The 19,302-nt window shown below is 40.1% G+C and overlaps 2 protein-coding genes across 2 annotated transcripts; both read left to right on the top strand.

Annotated features, from left to right (window-relative positions):
- Nucleotides 1-4,376: 4,376 nt before the first annotated feature.
- Nucleotides 4,377-5,888, top strand: LOC149634997 (uncharacterized). The gene is made up of 3 exons (XM_089850902.1): nucleotides 4,377-4,562; nucleotides 4,637-5,112; nucleotides 5,778-5,888. The coding sequence occupies exons 2-3, from the start codon at nucleotides 4,837-4,839 to the stop codon at nucleotides 5,886-5,888; spliced, it is 387 nt and encodes a 128-aa protein (XP_089707028.1). The 5' UTR covers nucleotides 4,377-4,562; nucleotides 4,637-4,836.
- Nucleotides 5,889-10,988: 5,100 nt separating this feature from the next.
- LOC149634996 (uncharacterized) lies at nucleotides 10,989-11,873 on the top strand. The gene has a single exon (XM_089850901.1). The coding sequence runs from the start codon at nucleotides 10,989-10,991 to the stop codon at nucleotides 11,871-11,873; it is 885 nt and encodes a 294-aa protein (XP_089707027.1).
- The last annotated feature ends 7,429 nt before the right edge of the window (nucleotides 11,874-19,302 follow it).

Genomic DNA, 19,302 nt, shown 5'->3' with positions numbered 1-19,302 from the left:
TCTAAGCTGTGATATTTGAACAAATGAAGAGTAAAAAATAAAAGATATGAGTATATTTAGCCTTGATTTTGACATGAAATAATTTATTAGGACTCGACTGGGACTTGATATAATTTATCAGGACTCGACACTGGGCTTGAAACGTAGTTTTGAAGCTGACTTTAGGACTCGAGGACTCGATACCAGTTAAAAGTCTGGACTCGAGATTCTATATTAGCTTTTTTAGGACTCGAGACTCGACTCGAAGCCCAAAAAACTGGACTCGCACAGGCCTAGTATTTGTTCTTCGTCTGAAGAATTTCTAAAGTTGTAAGCCATTTTCCGGGAATGTGGCGGTATTTAACGAGTATTTAATAATGCTCCCTAACTTGATGTTGCGCTTCTATCGTGATTATGTGCTTAAGACATTTATGGCAGGCTGGTTTTAGACAAATGGGGTGCCGCAAGCTAGCTCCCTGCCCTCTTCTAGATGTGTAAAATTATTATTTAACGGGTGAGTAGAAAATACTCTGCCAAACACCCTTATTCCTTCTAGCCAAGCTTCTAGGTAGGAAACGCAGGCCATAAGTGAATAGTTTTTAATCATGTTTGTATATACGAATGACGCCAAAAGTACAAATAGAAATAAGGATCTTTGTGCAGTTGACAAGGACATCCGTTTCTACTTTCCGGCGAATAGGCAACAACTTTGTAAGCCGAAAATATCAATGTTTATAAGATATTTTTTTAATTCCCGCCGTAGAAGCTTTCTGAACCAAGAAGTCAACGGTTTCAACAGGAAGTTCTCAAAGTATTTCATGGTTGAAGCTCTGAATCGCACGAAACATCTATCCAAGAGCTCTAAGCATTGCATATTGGTAAGTATAGTAAACAAACTATCAACAATTTCTAGACATTGTTCGGTAGCTACTTTTAATGGGGTTAATGTAAACTGGGCTTTCTCTAAAGACGAACGTCTCGTGGCAGTCTATAACATAGATAATCCTATAATCTCTTCCGGTTCTCATTTGCAAGGGAATACGGGAAATAACATTTGGTTGGCTCTAGTAATTATAAACGTATACTTAGCTTTAGACTTTCTCGTTGTCCGGTAGATTTAGACTTTAGGAAACAATTCACATGTCTTGTCAAAAGTAAATCAAGAAGGAAAGCAAAACTCCTTCAAAACCGCCAAAAACCCCGGAGTGTCAATGGGAATCAAAATTATTTGTATGACAACAGCGCAAAGTTTGTCTGTAAATGTTAATTACTCCAGTTAAAGGAAGAATGAAACGGCCAGCCAATAATTTTCTAATCGATTTAAATTGGTAAAATAATATCAAAATCATTAAAAATGTCTTCTGTTGATTTCATCTAGTTTTTGTTGTATCGAAAGCTGAAGTACTAAGCCTAACTTTCACATTTAATGGACGAAACGACCAAATAGCGACAACGATAGTTAAAGCACCACGTGTTATTGGGGTCCATAATTAATTGGTTTGTAAATCAAATATGGGAGTTTATTTTAAGAATACAAATTTAAAACCACCTTGGACTTTCATTTAGTCAAATTAGAATGAAAATTCAAAGAAATTTCTCACATTCCCTTGAAAATAGTGTAACACAGTTCCTCTAAAATACCATTGAAAACAATAACATAAAATGAATATTTTTCTACTAAACAACAATAAACACACACGTCAATTTGATAAGGCATATTCTACAACTTTTGTTGCAAAATCGGAATGGTATAATGAGGACAAAGGCAGATATCTCGATTTCCAGTGATTAACAATTATACTGGGAAATTATTTATTTATTAGTATCTTTGAAAAAAGCCACACACGTCGTTCGTTTCCTCCTTGGTCTATGATAGAAATGCTTTATATTCTGAAATCGAATTATCATGATTCGTCGTAATTGTATTTTCACGTCATGATGGCATTTCGGACTCGGAGCTTTCTCGCTCCGTCATGCTTCGCTGTCACTAAGAGGTTACGTCGTAGTCTTAAGTTCATATTCCGACGATTCCATTTCATAGATATATGAAATAAATTTATTCATGGATTTTCTGGAAAGTGTTAGAACGCATTTATGTTAAAATACCAGTTTTAACTGGATGCGATTTGTAGGGGTTTACGTAAAAAACTTAAGAGTGTAGAGTCTTTATAGAACAATTAGAGTCAATCGGTAAAAAATTACGTGAGAATGCATCATGTTTGAACTATAGCGAAACCATAATTCGAGAATTGACTAAAAGCGGTTTAGAAGTCCATATTCCAATTTTGTCTGAACTAAATCTATGACAGTGCCCCACCAGGCGTTGCTTTACAAGAATCTATGACGTTTCATCTACGTCACTTTATGACAAGCTCTCAGTAACCAGTGACAAACTTAAGAAACATAACTTATGAACTTATGGCGAAACCCGATGGTGGCGCTATTTAAAACCGTCGATTAATGTTCGAGTGGTTCATTATTTTCATAGAACAAGGTTCGGAACTGAGTTCTAGACATTTATAGTGCAACCTATAGCCAGTAAGCGGAAACATGATGCGTTCCACATTTTCTTTCCAAAAAAAAAATTTGTTTCACGTTTTTTTGTCCTATTGATGGCTGACGCTATTCGGTCTGTAGTTACTGTATGAAATAAGCCATTTGAAGAATGTGCCAACTAAGTAATTAGAAACTTATAATAATAATAATTTATTTGCCAGTGTGGGGTAGTTACAATTCAATGGTCAAGGCAATTTAGGCAAAGTCGAAAACGACTTGTTTACTCATGTAGTTAATTATTATTAAATTTATAAAATAGATAATTCAATAAGTAACATAAATATCAGATGTACTCAAAGTTTTGGGTCTAAAACACTTCACCAAAACGTTAGTGACGTTTTTATCAAAAAGGCCTTTTCAACATTAGTAATAGTTGATATTCGGAAAAAAACTGTTTACTCACGCAAAATTTAGTTTAGACCTTTAATATGCTTCGAGCATTTTGATACTAGAAGCAATTTGTTAAGAAATATCGATTATAGAAGCTTTTAAAACAAGGAAAACAAATAACAAAGTTGAGTGAAGAAACATTGGCTTCTTGAGAAGACGTACTTGATCAACAATGCGGGAAATACCTGAAACTTTTCTAAGCCTTAGTCACCGTCCTGTTTCAGATTGTCCAGTAACTCCACCCGCAGAAACCAGATTTTTTCCTTGCCAAAGTCTCAAGGTTTTCGTTTAAGTGTTTAAACGCTGCGCGACCTCTTTCTTGACTTGCTTTATAACAGCGTTTTTATAAGAGAGTTGGGGAATTTAGTCGTAAAAGTTTTTTTTTCATGTTTATAGTTGTTAGAGTATTTTCTAGGGTTTTATTTTCAAAATAGATTTGTCCAAAACACTCGAGGTACATCAATGTAATACGCGTACTAATTTAACAATGTTTAAAAATAGTATCGGTTTATTTCGCGATGTTTTGCAATTGTTAAATCAGGGTATTAACTCTCCGTAAAACGAGAGTTCCACGATTTAATTCTCCGGAATAGGCGCGAATCGAAGATAAACAACGAACCACTTTTAAACCGTGATGGATTCAGTCTTCTCGCTAATAAAGTATAATAGAAATCCAAGTACCACTTAATCTAGCAATGATCGAACTTTTTTTAATTAAAGAATTACCGGTGATTCGCGATGGAAACGCGCTGCAAATTCACGGTGACTCGGCCGTGTCTACCACGAAGTCAAATATATTGTTTTATACTAAGAACGAAAACAGAAGAGGGGATGCAAATAAGCATGAATTTAAATGCCAATCATTGACGTCACGGTTATTAATCGGCTGTGTTGCGTTCCGACGGGATGATTTCATGTAAGTTTTAACAGAAGGTGATACTAGAAGAAGGGTGTTACTCTTTAACGGACAATTAGTATTCCGTGAACTGAGTAATTTGTAAGCAACGGCTAGATAAGTGTTTCAATGTTGCGGCACATTTTTGTTTGATAAACTATGACACAGTATTCAAATCTGATAACACATTAATGTGTAGCAACACAGCGTTTGAGAAACACTGGGTAAGTCACGTTATTGTCTATTAGATACATAGAGGGTGTACAGTAAAGGAGTTGACACTTTAGCCTTTACCAATTCATAGGGGAATATCTCGCCAAATTTTAACTATTCATTTCCGGTTTTTTCCCCATTGGCTGATTGCCTTCTATACTACAAGACATTTCATTATTGGTTGAAAAATATCGTCTGCCTTACTGTATCTCCTCGATAGAATCAGGGAGTGATATTTAGACAACCTAGAAACCCAGTGGCAAAACGAAAACTGAATACCAGAAATTTCTACTCCTCTATTGTATATCCTCTTTGACAGAATGGACAAAGATTTTGAGTATTACAGTGCTATACTTGAGTTAAAAATTCCCTTGAAAAAATAACGTATGTGAGTTGGTTAAGAAATATCTGGGCCCGTATTTTGTTGAACCATAAAAAGAGTTGGGTTAGCGGTAGATAACGTATACTAATTTCTCTACGAGTTTTGTAGAATTAATACTGTGCACGCCTGTTCACCAAGGAAAGAGATGTAAAGTTTTGACGTTCGACTCAAATTGCACCATTAACTTTGCTGAATTGTTACAATTTTACTATCTCCATTAGTTTGACACTTCTCTCGAGAAGTATTATACACTTCTTACTTTTGTTCGTGTCATCTAAATATCTGGAGCAAAATCGGCTTAATGATGTCGCGATTATAAACGACGTAAATTCTCACGAGGTAGAAATCAAAGTCAGTCGAAGCATTGTTGCGACAATATCAAAATGATGGAGTTAAACCACACCGGTTTGAGGTCACCAAAATGCCGAGAACTTTCGAAAATCCCATGCTTTCTGGAAGGACCGCGGATGAAATTGATGATTTGTCCAGAACCGCGACGGTCCCCGCGTCCAGTCATAGGGTCAGTTTGGCTCAATTAACGACGACTTCTATTATTCCCGATTTTTTCTTCGACTTGGACGATGGTCAAAATCAAGCGACCCACGAGGCTTTGCCGCGCATGGAATACTACAGGAATGCGCAGACTGTTAACGTCCGACTACAGAGGCAAACTCTTGATGAATTACACTATGGAAATGTAAGTTAATTTTGTTTTTATTTCGTTTTTTGGAAGTAAATGTTTGTAATACTTAAAAAGCCCAGTGTTAAAGTTAAAATATCGACCCAAAACGAATTATTATTTAAAGGGAGGGTGAGGTAGAAAATCAAATGATTTTTTATCGATTCTACTACTAATTTTAAGACCAGTCTACATAGTGAAACATTCAGGAAATACTTCAGACAGATTTTAAAATTCAAATTAGGTTCAGATTGTATGGATAACTTGAAGTAAGCCCCTCGGACCAATCGCGTAACGCCCTGCCTTTTTATTAACAAAATTTTCGTGGCATGTTCCGTGTCAAATGAAATTTATCACGAGATTTGATATAATTTCCGCGTGATGTGATAATCGTGGTGCGAGGCATGGCGCGTGCCACGAGAATTTTGTTTACTGGAAGGCAAGGCGTTACGCAATTGGTCGGAGGGGCTTATTTCAAATTATCCTTAAAATCTGAACCTAATTTGAATTTTAAATTCATTCGGAAGTATTTTCTAAATGTTTCACTATGCAGACGTGTCCTATAATTAGTAGAAGAATCGATAAAAAAATCACTTGATTTTCTACTTCATCCTCACTTTAAGTAGTTCTAAATATCCAGTTAATTGTTTAGTTCAATTATCTAAGCCTAACTGCATTTGCAGGGCGCAGTATTTTACCTCGATTTTTTAAAAGGGTCTGTTATAATCGTTTCACATTGCACGACTAGTTCTAAGAAACATTACAAAGCCCCAAAAGATCGGAGGTTTAAATAGTTGTGGAACTTTTAAAGTCGGCATCTTAATGTGCAAAAGCGAGTAAATATCTGAAATTTGGATTCGCGATACCTTCATCTTGATAAAAGAGTGTAAAGCAAGATTCGTTTTCTAGTGTTCAAAAAGTGCTCACTAAATTTTATTTCAGAAAATAAACGTAATTTACATTGAAAATATTCTGTGGGTGATCACTTGAATTTGTTCGTTACATTCATAACAAATTTTATAGTGCTGATCGACTTTCGTCAAATCTTTATTCAGTGTTTATAATAAAACCAAACTAAAGAAGAACAACACTCGTTTTTAAACCAGAAGTGATATCTAGTTTATTAAGGAGAAGGTATTAATTCGCCACATTTCCAGCTTTATCTCCATTCCAAACGTAGGTCCGAAGTTAATGACCGCCTCTAAATTACAACCAGCATATCATTGGTTCTAAAAAACTCTCTTCAGCGCAACGCGAATGACAAAAATTAATTATTTTCCGACTGAGGAGAGGAAAACTAGCCCGGCCTCATTTTACTTCCCCCCTTGTATTTTGAAAGAGGGACTGGGACTATAGCGCGTGATAGAGTTGGGCACCCGCTCACCACAAATATGCCAGTACCCGCCCGCATTATTTAGCCCATGATGAAATTACCCACCCAAACCCGCAAGACTAAAAACCCTACCCGTACCCGCCCGGGTACACCCGCTGAAAGGATTACCCACCCATGGGTTATCCATAGGTAACCATGGGTAAACACAAAAGTATATACATCGTTCTAGTAGGGCACTTGAAAGGTGAAAATTATACTCTTAGACTATTCAGTACCTGTACTTATTTATTTTGATCAATGTAGTAATTATGGTAATTGTTATGTACAAAAGTCATATCGGACATTGTCGCGCTATGAAGCTCGGTTCTTCTAGGGCTTAAAATTGTTCCTGTGCTGGAAAAGGTTCTTTCTTCTGTGGCCTCCGAGGCCGGAATAGCTAAAACCCAAGACGCAACTTTGCGTAGTGTCGGAAATTGTAACGATTTCTTCCAGAATTCCAGGAGATCAAATTCCGCCACATCTGTTTAATAGGGACAAAGTAATATCATTGTTTCGTTATATGACACATTGAACTTAGGGTGGAAAACCTGAACGTGGTAGCGAATGTCCAATATAAATGGTAAGCTCGTCTTCGTCTTCGTCTTCGTCTTCGTGATCTTCGAATTTCTCAAGGAAAGTTCGGGGCATTTTTGATGGTGGACCTTCATCCTGCTTTGCCATGGAGGTGAGGCGCTCCGTGATGTCACTAGTAGGCGTTACTATATCCATCCAGTTTCTTAGTAACTTTTTAGCTGCTTCGCGTATTTCTTCACTAGTAAACTGCAACTTTTTATATCTAAACTCGAAACTGTGGAATCAGTACTAATTCAAAACCATAAAACCCACAATTTAACTGAAGACTTGGCGAAGAACGCATAACATAACGGACAACGCTTAAATGTAATTGTGGGTCACTTAAAGGGATCGACAATTGTATATCCGTGGGCGGGGCCTATTGAAGCTTACCTTCCATCACATAGAGCTCTACTAACCATGCACGAGTTTTCGTAGGGTGCACTGCTAACCCTACGAAAACTCGCACACAAGCTTCAATAGGTCACCCCGGGTATTCAATTGTCGATTCCTTTAATTAAACGAATTCAGAATTTTACTTTGGGTGTAACATGCAAGCAGCGTAGTATATGGGATCCGATTGGCAGTACTTGTCGAACCATCCTTGGACCGATGTTTTGAAGTTGGCAAACATTCTTGAATCGTCGGCCTTAGGAGATAATTCATCTCGTAGGACTTCGTAACAAATAACCACAATGTTAATTGTTGGGCATTTATCGGCGCTGAGCTTCTCTGAACACGTTCGAAAGTGGCGTAACATTGTTACTAGTTCAGTAACCAGGTCATCGTCGATGCCCGTAATTCTATGCAACTGATGCATTTTTAGAAGTATTTCTTTGACCGGTAGGGACAGTTTCTGGTATGACTCGAGCATAATCAATTTGCTGTTCCAACGCGTGGTGACGTCTTGTTTCAAAGTATAAGGGAGCTTAGAATTTAACCCGGCCTTTTTAAAGTAAGTAACTAACGCTTTCACACCATCAATCGAGCTCTTAATAGCTGGGAAATGTTCGGTAAGGGCTTTGTCTTTAAACGAGTGCTCAAGCACCAAATTCAGAACGTGACATTGACATGGTAAGCGACGTGGGAAAACTCCAACCATATTTGACCCACCATCGGTAACCGCAGTAGAATGATCCATAATTGTACTCGCGTCGTCAGAGGGAAAATAACTTTGCAAAATCCTTGTACATTCACCTCGATTATTTATAGTGGATTTCTTTTCATCTGGGAACTCTTCTACGGCTAGAAGGCTGTTCTTTAAGGTAAATGTATGATCAATGAAGTGTATACTCAGGGATAAAAAGTGCCGTTGTTTGTATTGATCGGTCCACATATCCGTTGTAAATGAGAATCGTGGGTAGGACAGTGACCCCTGCAAGGATGTCATGATGTTACCTTTCAAATGGGATACTACAGAGTTGAGATGTTTGTCTTTTAGCGTTTTACGATGTTGCAAGATGTTTTTTACGTCAACGTGTCCATGGCGAGCTCCAAAGTCTGAGAAGGCTTGCACGATACGTAAGAAGCCTTTCGATTCTACACTATAAAGTGGTCGTAGATCTTGTGCTAATCCAATTACGACAGTTTGGTTTATGTCATCTTTCGCAAGGTCTGAGATAGGTTTTCGCGGCACATCTGAGACAATAACGCTAGATGAAGTCGAGACGCGTCGGACAATTTGGTGCTGCCTTTCGCATGACTGAACGTGGTTCAACAAGGAGTGGGTTCCATTCTTTGCGTCCCACGACAGTATTGAACTACATTTTACACATCGAACGAACCCCGCCGCTTTACCGTCCACGAAAACGACATCGAAGGAGGTCCAAACCACCGATTTTCCCCTTTCGTTTACATTAAATGAGACACGACTAGTTTCAGAATTGTTTTCGATCAATAGCTTAAGGTCATTTTTAGTCAACTTAGTCAAATCCGGTGCTCGCGACATGCCTACAGACACCACAACTACCGCGGTCGCTCAAGCTGACAACGTATACGTTAATGAAATTTAAGTAATGCAAAATGATACATTCGCTTAAAACATGCACATTACACGAGCTCAAATAATTGGTGGCTATCTCGGCTACTGACAAGATACCATACTAATGTTTAGATGGGGTAGTTAAAAGAGTTAAAACACATCCCATTGATAAGAACTTTTTTGTTTTGAGTAAAGAATTTGTAGACTGAGGAGCCCCAATAGGCAAAAAATGACGTCAAAGTCCTATTGAAATGTGACACGCTTCATTTTGGGTAGCCGTAGCACCCACCCTCTAACGTGGTACCCGCAACATATGTTCAGCTAAAAAGACCCGAAATACCCACCCGCTAATTTTTTCTACCCACCCATATCCACCCGCGGGTGGGTTGGGTTTTTTACGGATAACCCAAAGATTTGACTGCGGGCTCCCACCTCTAGCGCGTGACTACTTAGGCATCTTATACCTTCTCCCTAATAAACTAGATATCACTTCTTGGTTATACTGAAAACACTTTAATTGAGTGCAATAGATGATTTTTTTTCAAATATATACGTGTTAGATACATTAAAAATATTTGTACAGGGTCCTATGGGTTCTGACTGAATTTGTTAGTAACATTGAAAACATTTTTTTGTTAGGGGCAGTTAGAGTACATTAAACTTCATTATTTTTCCATGAGTCAATTGAATTTGATTCAATAAGATACATTTAGTTGTATTGATAACATATTGAGTGCAATTCACGTATTCCCGAAAAAGCACATTCATTGCAAACTATTTTTTATTTAAAGATAATTACTTAACATGATTAGCTTAGCAATTTAACTCATTTCAGCTATAAAGCTAAAATTAAACATTACAAAAGCTGCAACGAGTCGGGGACGATTCTAATTGTGCGTTTTTAAAAAACAAAATTGTAAAAATTGGCAACTAAAATAGAAAGCTTAGCTTAATATTCCTTCAACGTTTTGTTTATCTAAAATAGTTAAAAACCTTGAAAATTTTATATGTTTAATGTTGAATACATCGAAAACATATTTTTATCACGTAAAAACATAAGTGTATTGAAAACAAATATATATTTTGTTCAATGTGTGAACATTTACAATTATTACCAAAATATTTGTTTGTTTCCGAGAAAACATTTTTCATTTGCAATTATATATGCTCATTAATATTTAATCAAGAAAATACTTGTTAGTTACGTTTAATGTATTTCCCATTGTCTCCAATAGGAGCTATTGAAATTTGAATCCTGAAAATTAATGTTAGTTATATTGCAAGTATTTTTTGTTTGTTTGAGCAGAGAGAATTAATAATAGGGAGTGGAGGAGTGGAAGCTTTTGCCCTTGACAGTGCTAAATACAATGTAGCTCAAACAAGTAGTCTGCGTCGCTAAAACTGGTCAGGTAAATTTCCGCTCATATGACACTCCATTAATTTTAAAGTTTGTCCTCAACAGCGATTTCAAGTGCGACTGGCGCCATCTGGAGCTATTTTAAGTCAGACGTTACCCTTGCGCTAAAAAGGTGGTGTCCATCTCCCCTAGAGACCCTCCCGAAACATACTAGACCCACTACATGGATTTTACCGGAAATAGACCTGGCCAGTTATGTTGATCACGTGATTTTTGAGCTACATAATATTCCTCAGTTTCAACTCCCTGTTGGAACTCCTCCAATAATGAAAAAAAAATAATCTACTAATATGTTGCCTATGTTTTAACCTTCTCACATGTTTTTTAAATTATGTATATATACCTTATCTTAACAACGTAAAAGACGCATTCGGTCTGGTGGTCTAATAATAATAAAGTTGTTTTATTGTTATCTCTTGCGTTCTCTCTCGCGTTCTCTCTCCATGAGCCGTTACGACAGTGGTGTCAGAAGTGGGGTTTCGCTTTACGGTCTTTCGGGTATAGTCGCGTTACGGTCTTTCGGGTAAAGTCGCGATACTGATTCCGAGAACATGCCGAAGCAGGTCCAGGAAAGCGGATCCTCCGAGGCCTCCTCCTCGTCCGCTCTGGGAGACGTGTTGAACGCGTTTATGCAGCAGCAAATAGCGTCCCAGAAACAGAACCAAAGGATCATCGACCTTCTACTCCAGACAACAGGAACCGCCGGTCCCGCCGGTCCGTCAACTTCGACTCCAGCACCCACATCCACGATAGCTTGCCTTGACATTCCAATCTTCGAGCCTGATGAACACGATGGCGACAAATTGGAACAATGGCTGAAGAGATTTGACTATCTCGTGGATATTAGTGTCCCCAATCTGACCGACGTTGCCAAAGTCAAGTATCTGGTCTCGAAACTGTCTAACGAAGCCTTCAGCGAGTATTATCGGTCCTGTATGCCCAAAGAGCCAACCGACTACCCGTATGCAACGACAGTAGAGAACCTCAAGAAACTTTTCGGGAAGAAACAGACACTCTTCATAGAAAGATTCAACCTAATGCGGATCCAGCGTCACTTGGATGAAGATTATGGCCCGTATTTTAATCGCGTTAAACTACTTCTAAAGCGTTTCAATTTCTCCGATTTGAAAGAAGATCAATTCGGAATTCTGGTTTCCCTCTGTGGGCTCTCCCGACCAGAAGACGAATCCATACGAACCAGAATCCTGCAACGACTAAATACCGAGGCCAACATTGAACTCAAGAATGTAATTGACGAAGTCCTGACCATCGTCGCTACGAAGACTGAACAGACGGTTTTCCAAGCAAAGGCCACGCCGATCAACAGCTTCCGTCGTCGGAAGACTTCTGTACGGCATCCTTCCAGATCTCCCGAGAAGCGGAGAGCCAAGTCATCTCAAAGATCTTCGAAACCGCCGCCATACGCCTGTTTTTGATGCGGAGAGATGCACTGGGTCAGGGAATGCACGCACGCTAAGACTGAATGCCATAAATGCTCTCGAACAGGTCACGTCGCTAGTCAATGCGAAAATCAGAAACGAGTATCCGGACACCGGAAACCAGACAAAAACCAGATAAATACAGTCAGCCTGAATTCCATGCGACCTTCGAAACTCATAACTGGGGAATTCTTGGTTAACGACGTTCCCGTAGTTTTCTACTTGGACAGTGGAGCGGAAGGCAACATTATCAATGAGGCGACTTACGAACGAATTGGTAAGCCGAAGTTAACCCCCTGCAGCGAGCAAGGAGTGCTATTCGATGGATCAAGCACTACATTCCTTGGGAAAGCAACGGCAAAATTTAAACTGGGACCAGCAGAAATTCAACACAGCTTCTACTTGGCAAAAGACGGATCCCTAAACCTTCTGGGAGTGGAAACCCTGGATTTCTTCGGTCTTCTGGATAGCTTACGACAATGCTCTCGACTCTGTACTCAAGCCATTAACCTCTGTACTGCCTCACCTGTCGCCGAATGCCTTGCGACGCTGAAGAACGAGTTTCCGGATGTCTTCGAGGACGGTTTGGGGCTGTGTACTAAAGCGAAAGCTCGCCTTACTCTCAAACCCGGAAGTACTCCAGTATACCGTAGAGCTAGGCCAGTTCCGTTCGCTGCTCGCAAAACTATCGAAATGGAGATCAAACGACTGGAAGAGTCAAATGTCCTGAAAGCCGTTGAGCACACTGATTGGGCAGCACCGATCGTAAGCGTAAGAAAACCTAACGGCACTACCCGTCTGTGCGCAGATTTTTCCACCGGCCTGAATGAGACCATAGAACTCAACCAACACCCATTACCGTTGCCGGAAGACATATTTGCGACACTCAACGGGGGAAAACTTTTCTCCCAATTGGATCTATCTGAAGCATACTTACAAGTAGAACTGGACGACGAGTCTAAACCACTTTGTACCATTTCCACTCATCTCGGGAACTTCCAATATCAGAGACTTCCGTTTGGGGTGAAATCCGCTCCGGGAACTTTCCAAACAATAATGGACCAGATGCTTGCTGGACTTGAATTCGCAACCGCTTACCTCGATGACATAATCATTGTCAGCCGTAACTTCGAAGATCACCAGCGACACCTCAAAGAAGTACTCTCCCGCATTAAAGATTATGGATTCCGCCTTCGCCTCGAGAAATGTAAGCTATTCATGACACAAATAAAATATCTGGGATTCATTATTGATAGCGCTGGTCGACGGCCCGACCCTGAGAAAATCAAGGCTATTGTCCACATGCCAGCACCAGTTGACCTGCCAACGTTACGTTCATTTTTGGGAATGGTAAACTATTACCAGGTCTTCGTTAATAATATGCGTTTCATGAGACAACCACTGGACGAACTATTGGAATCCAAACGGACTTGGTCTTGGACACCTAAATGTCAGCACGCTTTCGAGGAACTGAAGATGACGCTTCAATCAGATCTCCTTTTAACGCATTATGATCCTACACTGGACATCATTGTCGCTGCTGATGCCTCCGATTATGGACTTGGGGCGGTCTTCCAACATCGCATGCCAGATGGGTCAATTCATGTATCACGGGCATTGACCCCTGCGGAAAAGAACTATAGCCAAATTGAGAAGGAAGGTCTCGCGCTTACCTTCGCGGTCAAGAAGTTCCACAAAATGCTCTATGGGCGCCGCTTTACTCTGCTCACGGACCATAAACCGCTGTTAGCAATCTTTGGAAGCAAGAAAGGCGTACCGGTACATACTGCTAACCGTCTTCAACGCTGGGCACTCATTCTTATCGCCCATGACTTCAAGATAGAATATCGCAAGACTACCTCTTTCGGGCAGGCAGACGCCCTGTCCAGGCTTATATCGTCACATTCCTCTCCGGACGACGACATCGTACTCGCAAGTCTCCAAGTCACAGACGATGTGGAGGCCATAGTCCGACAGCTTCCAGTCACTTTCCATGACATCCAATCCTCTGCCCAGGCGGATCCAGTCTTACAGAAGGTCGTCGGGTATATTCGGAATGGTTGGCCGACATTAAAGAATCTCCGAGCGACACCAGAGGCAACCGCCCTCGAACAATTCCACAGAAGGAAGGACCTGCTTACTATCGAGCAGGGTTGCGTGCTTCTACAGAATAGAGTGGTAATACCTTACCCATTACGAGCAACCGTCCTGAAACTACTTCACCGAGGACATCCTGGAACCAGTAGGATGAAATCTTTGGCTCGCGCTCACGCCTACTGGCCTTTTCTGGACGCTCAAATTGAAGACTTCGTGAAGAAATGTTCCAAATGTCGCTCTGCAGCAAAGTTGCCTGTCAAGACTCTGTTGCATTCCTGGCCGAAAGCCGTGAAGCCCTGGCAGAGGATACACATCGACTACGCCGGTCCCCATAACGGCCACCAGTATCTTATAGTCGTCGATGCCTATAGCAAGTATCCCGAGATTTTCGACATGAAAACCACCACGTCATCCGCCACCATATCCGTCCTGAATAACCTTTTCGCACGCTATGGTTATCCGGAAGTACTGGTGAGCGATAACGGAACCCAGTTTACTTCACACGACTTCGCCTCGTTCTGTTCCCGCAAAGGAATCCAGCATATCTTCTCCCCGCCCTACCATCCGCAATCTAATGGGCAGGCGGAAAGTTTCGTGGACACCTTCAAGAGGGCACTAGAGAAACTCAAGGGCGAAGGAGATGTCCCTTATATGCTAGACGTCTTCCTGCTGTCTTATCGCTCAACCCCTAACTACAGTATAGACCAGAAAAGCCCTGCAGAACTGTTCTTGGGCCGAACACTCCGTACAGAGCTAGACCTCCTACATCCGCCGGTCTCTCCGTCATCAGAACGCAATCCAACCATGGAACGACAATTCAACCGTCATCATGGAGCTCGACGACGCACCTTCAAAGTCGGAGACCTAGTCTATGCTCGGCAACACCAGTCAAAGACGTGGTATCCAGGGAGAATTCAAACGGTCAAAGGCGTAGTTTATGATGTTCTTATGGATGATGCCACTAATAAGAAGTTCCATGCCAATCAACTTTACCACCGTCTGAACAACGATCCAAAGGGCAATCCCTACTCGGTATTCATGGACACCTTCGATCTACCCATCCCAGACCGAAGAGTAGATCCCGACCGAGTTCCTGCTGGGACCACAGTGCCCGCTCCCGAACGCCATGTACGGTTCAACATACCAGATGCAGACGCCAAGGATGAGGAAGTACGGCGGTCAGGAAGAGTAAAGAAGATACCCGAGCGAATTATCATGGTTCCCCGCCAGAAGTCCTACAATTTTACTTAAAAGGGGAGGTGTTGGAACTCCTCCAATAATGAAAAAAAATAATCTACTAATATGTTGCCTATGTTTTAACCTTCTCACATGTTTTTTAAATTATGTATATATACCTTATCTTAACAACGTAAAAGACGCATTCGGTCTGGTGGTCTAATAATAATAAAGTTGTTTTATTGTTATCTCTTGCGTTCTCTCTCGCGTTCTCTCTCCATGAGCCGTTACAACACTCCCAATTATAAATTCTCTCTGATTTGTGTTTGTTACATTTAAAGTTCCTTTTTATTCGTCACTATTATGGTTATGTTTTGAACGTTACCATTTTGCTGGGATATACACTAATCGTTTACTTCATTCAGTATGTGGTCGGGTTTTTAGAAAATTAACGTCTTCAAAATTCCGTGTTATTTACATTGGAAATATTTGTCTGCGAGTGCTGTGTGATTGAAATGGGATCATTGTCAGTAGCTCGATTGCGGCCACGACAGAAGCGACTGTAAGCATTACTGCCCAGAGTGCAAAGGCCATTCGAATTTCCTTCCAGGTGATGGCGTGAACTTCATTGTCAGATTCCACTTCATTTCCAGCGAATTTTCTTTCAATAACGCGACGCCAAGGAGTTTCTTGACGGGTTTCCACGAAAGAGAGCAGCCTAATCGAGATAATATTGTCAAAAGTCTGCTTAAATATATAGTTCCCCAAAACTAGCCTTTTATTGATGAGCTTGAGGGCTTCTGGTGGTAGAGTGGGAAGTGTGATATAAACTTGCGGTTCGCACAAGTACTCAGCTGAGCCAAGGTAAAACGTTTCTTCGTTCATGTACATCGCAATGTTTTTCATATCCTCAAACTTCACATACGGTGGCCAAACGTTTGACTTGCGTCCTCTTTTATTGTTTTTCTTAACAAAGTCGCAAAGAGTCTTTATTTCAGGGTCTTTCTGAAGAAAAAAATAATAATAATAATAAGAAAACCACATTCTACTCAGCGAAGAGTTATTCCCTGGAGAATGTAGCTAGCGCAACTTTTCCCTGTCGATTCTTAGTGTACTATAAAATTGATCTATTACTGTAATCAGGAATTTATACCACTACTAGTAATCCAAAATGAGGCCGTTTTCTCAGGATATGATATTGGTAAAAGGGGGTCGGGCTTAATGGACGCGTCGAAAACGTCAGTTATGACGTCATGAGAAGCGTATATGCGGTAAAGGTTTTTACTGTACTGCCGAAAGTCGCGTGTGTTGTCTTCGGTAGTTAATAAAATTACAGAAACCGTTCCAACTAGACTAGAATAATGTCGCTCAAAAAATGAAATATTTAAGCTAATTGCATGGAAATGAAATCAAGTTTTGTTAGATACCGTGGCTTTTGAAGCCTATAAATTACTTGGAAACGGAAGTTTCAATTAAAAAAATCATCGTTCAGATCGCTTTAGCCTCCATCGAGACAAGGCTTAGCGACTTTGAAATTTATGGCTACTTTCCGGTTAATTTTAGGTCAGTTCATCTTCTGTAAATCCCCAAATTCCTACTTTAATATTTGGCTATTTACTGCTTCGTCATATTCGAAGAAAATGGTACATCAGGGTGTGAGGATGCTCCTTATGATCAAAAATATAATAAAATAAAAGATACCAATTCACAAATTCCGAAGCTGTTGAAGTGTTGAACATCCGGACCCTCAAAAACGTTTGGAACTCTCATGATGAGAATCACAGTTATCAAGAGAAAGAGTCCCACGCTAATTCGAATTGCCTGCGACGATGAAATGTCAAATCCTAGTGGAACAAAATAAAGTCGGTTCATGTTAAATAGGGTTTTTAGACCGAACTATTTTCAAACCAAGATTAGTGTTGCATTGCGGGAACTGGAGAATAGAGTTAAACTGTGGAAGTGTGAAAAATGTGCTGAACTGGCCGTGCAACAAAATACTTTCGTTTTTCCATCTTTCGGAAATTTCTTCGTTTTTTACAAAGCACTAAACTTAGTCCAGATCATATTATCAGATAGTGGAAAAGAACACCGTTCGGGAGAACTCACGGTTTTGCTTGTCCTATATAATCAGTGAGCACGTATAAGAGGGAGAGTCAAAGAGGGAAAGTAACTAGAACGGCACAGCCCAATATCTGTCTCACGCGCACCTACCTCGACGCACAGCCCAGGCGCCAGACGTCATGTTGGTTCAGGTTTTGAAAGGGGGTGGGTCTCCTTCTCATTCGTGTTCACTGCTATAATTCACCGTCCATTCTTCATAACCCTATCCCTCGAGCATTTCTACATAATCATCATCTGAATAGATGTTTACCTTTTCCCAATATGGCTCCGAAGTATAGAAAAACTTTCTCGAAAGCAAAAGGTACGATTGAGTTTCGAATTCCATTCATTCGGCGTTGAATTATTTCAACCAGGGTTAAAAGAGCAAACGAGAAAACCAACCCGATCCAAATCTGAGAAATGATAACACAGAAAGAGAATATAATTTCAAATCATAGCGGAAAAGAAAATTTCAACCATGGTAAAGTTTTAGGAGAACTTTTATGTATGACCAAGTTTATTGACATATTTCCTTAACGGTATACAGACTAAATAACCCTTAGAAAACAGACTAAAAGTCATAATCCATCATAATAGAAAAAGTACGAGATCACCCAGGGCTAATATATTTTTATCAAATGTTGTAAATACATTTTGGAGAGAATATGTCCCTAGCCATGGTTAGTATGTCTTAGACATCCATTTGGGGGATGTTGTCCAGGGGATTTTGGACCATTTGAAAGAGGATTGCCTTTTTATGCTCTTAGAGATCACAACCTTGGATTTTATGTCCAGGGGTATTATGTCCTACATTCATATTAAACACTACTTGTAACACTGTCTAGTCTTGTAAATGCCATGAAATTTTATCCGAAATTCACCCAAGGAACACAACATTACGGAGAATTTACGTCCTCTTTCTCTTCAAAATTCCTTCCGCTAAAATTTAAATCCTCCAAGAGTTTCCAAAAATGTTTCTTACTCCTTGAGAAAAGGTGCTTATGTCGTTGAAGGCTCCAGCTGAATTCTTGATATACGTGGTGTTTTTTTCCGAGATAAATCTATAGCAATAATGCATGAATGGTTCTGTTGGTATTCTTTCAACAAATAGACCATTATTGAACCGTGTCTTGCGATAAGGTGTTGGGTGCAATATCAGCATAGGCATCTGAAACTGTTAAAATATTGTTAAACCCAAAAAACAGGTTTGTGTGGGAAATTTGGTTTCAGAATTAACGTTTCTTCCATACTTTAAAACATTGGTTACCTAACGCTGTTTAACGACATGTGTTATCATATTTAAGTGGTGTGTTTCCCTATAAGAGATAAGAAATAGTGCAATTGCGTGAACCCTTAGTGGAAACCCTGCCATTGGGAGGCTAATCTTTTCTCATAACCCTAGCCGATCGCCGCGTACATCTTAAACCCTAATGATGATAATGGGGTAAAAGCCAGGATTGATTTATGTGAACTGCGAACGCGGTCCAGATATTTCAAACAGGTTTTCTCCGATTTGGGTATTGCGATCGCGGTGACAGACTCACAGATTCGTCCAGAGTAATACCTCTCTGCGACGTCATCGTCACTCAGAACGGTAAATAATTTACCATAGATTACTGAAAAACTTATTATCTACACTGTAAAAAACACAGTACGTTTTAGCCACATTGTAGTATACCGTGAGGCGCTTAGTTTGACCCGAGACGTAGTAGTAGTAGTAGTAGTGACCGGGGTTGTCGCTTTCGTTATCGTCAGATTTGAGCTTAAAAGGAACTCTATAGTACCTTAACCCACCAATAGGGATAACTGAGGTCGGTTAGAGATTTTATTTTAATTAAAAATTTTCAGGTTGAACTCGAGAATCGAACCCGGGTCGCTCACAAAGTAGTAAGACACTCTACCACTGAGCTATAGAGACTTGATAGAAAATTCGAGTTTTTATGGTTTATTTTTATCTCTAAAGTGTCGGGGGTGAGGTGGGGTGGGTACTTCTTAATCTGTAGGGACGGATACATTTCAATTTTTATCTGTGGGGTCGGATACTTCAGAATTT

This window comes from Phalangium opilio, unplaced genomic scaffold (assembly GCF_054372755.1).
Source record: "Phalangium opilio isolate 3A_F unplaced genomic scaffold, DU_Popi_V2 ptg000095l_1, whole genome shotgun sequence".
In the NCBI taxonomy this organism is placed as follows: domain Eukaryota; kingdom Metazoa; phylum Arthropoda; class Arachnida; order Opiliones; family Phalangiidae; genus Phalangium; species Phalangium opilio.
This window is presented reverse-complemented; position numbering and strand designations above follow the sequence as displayed.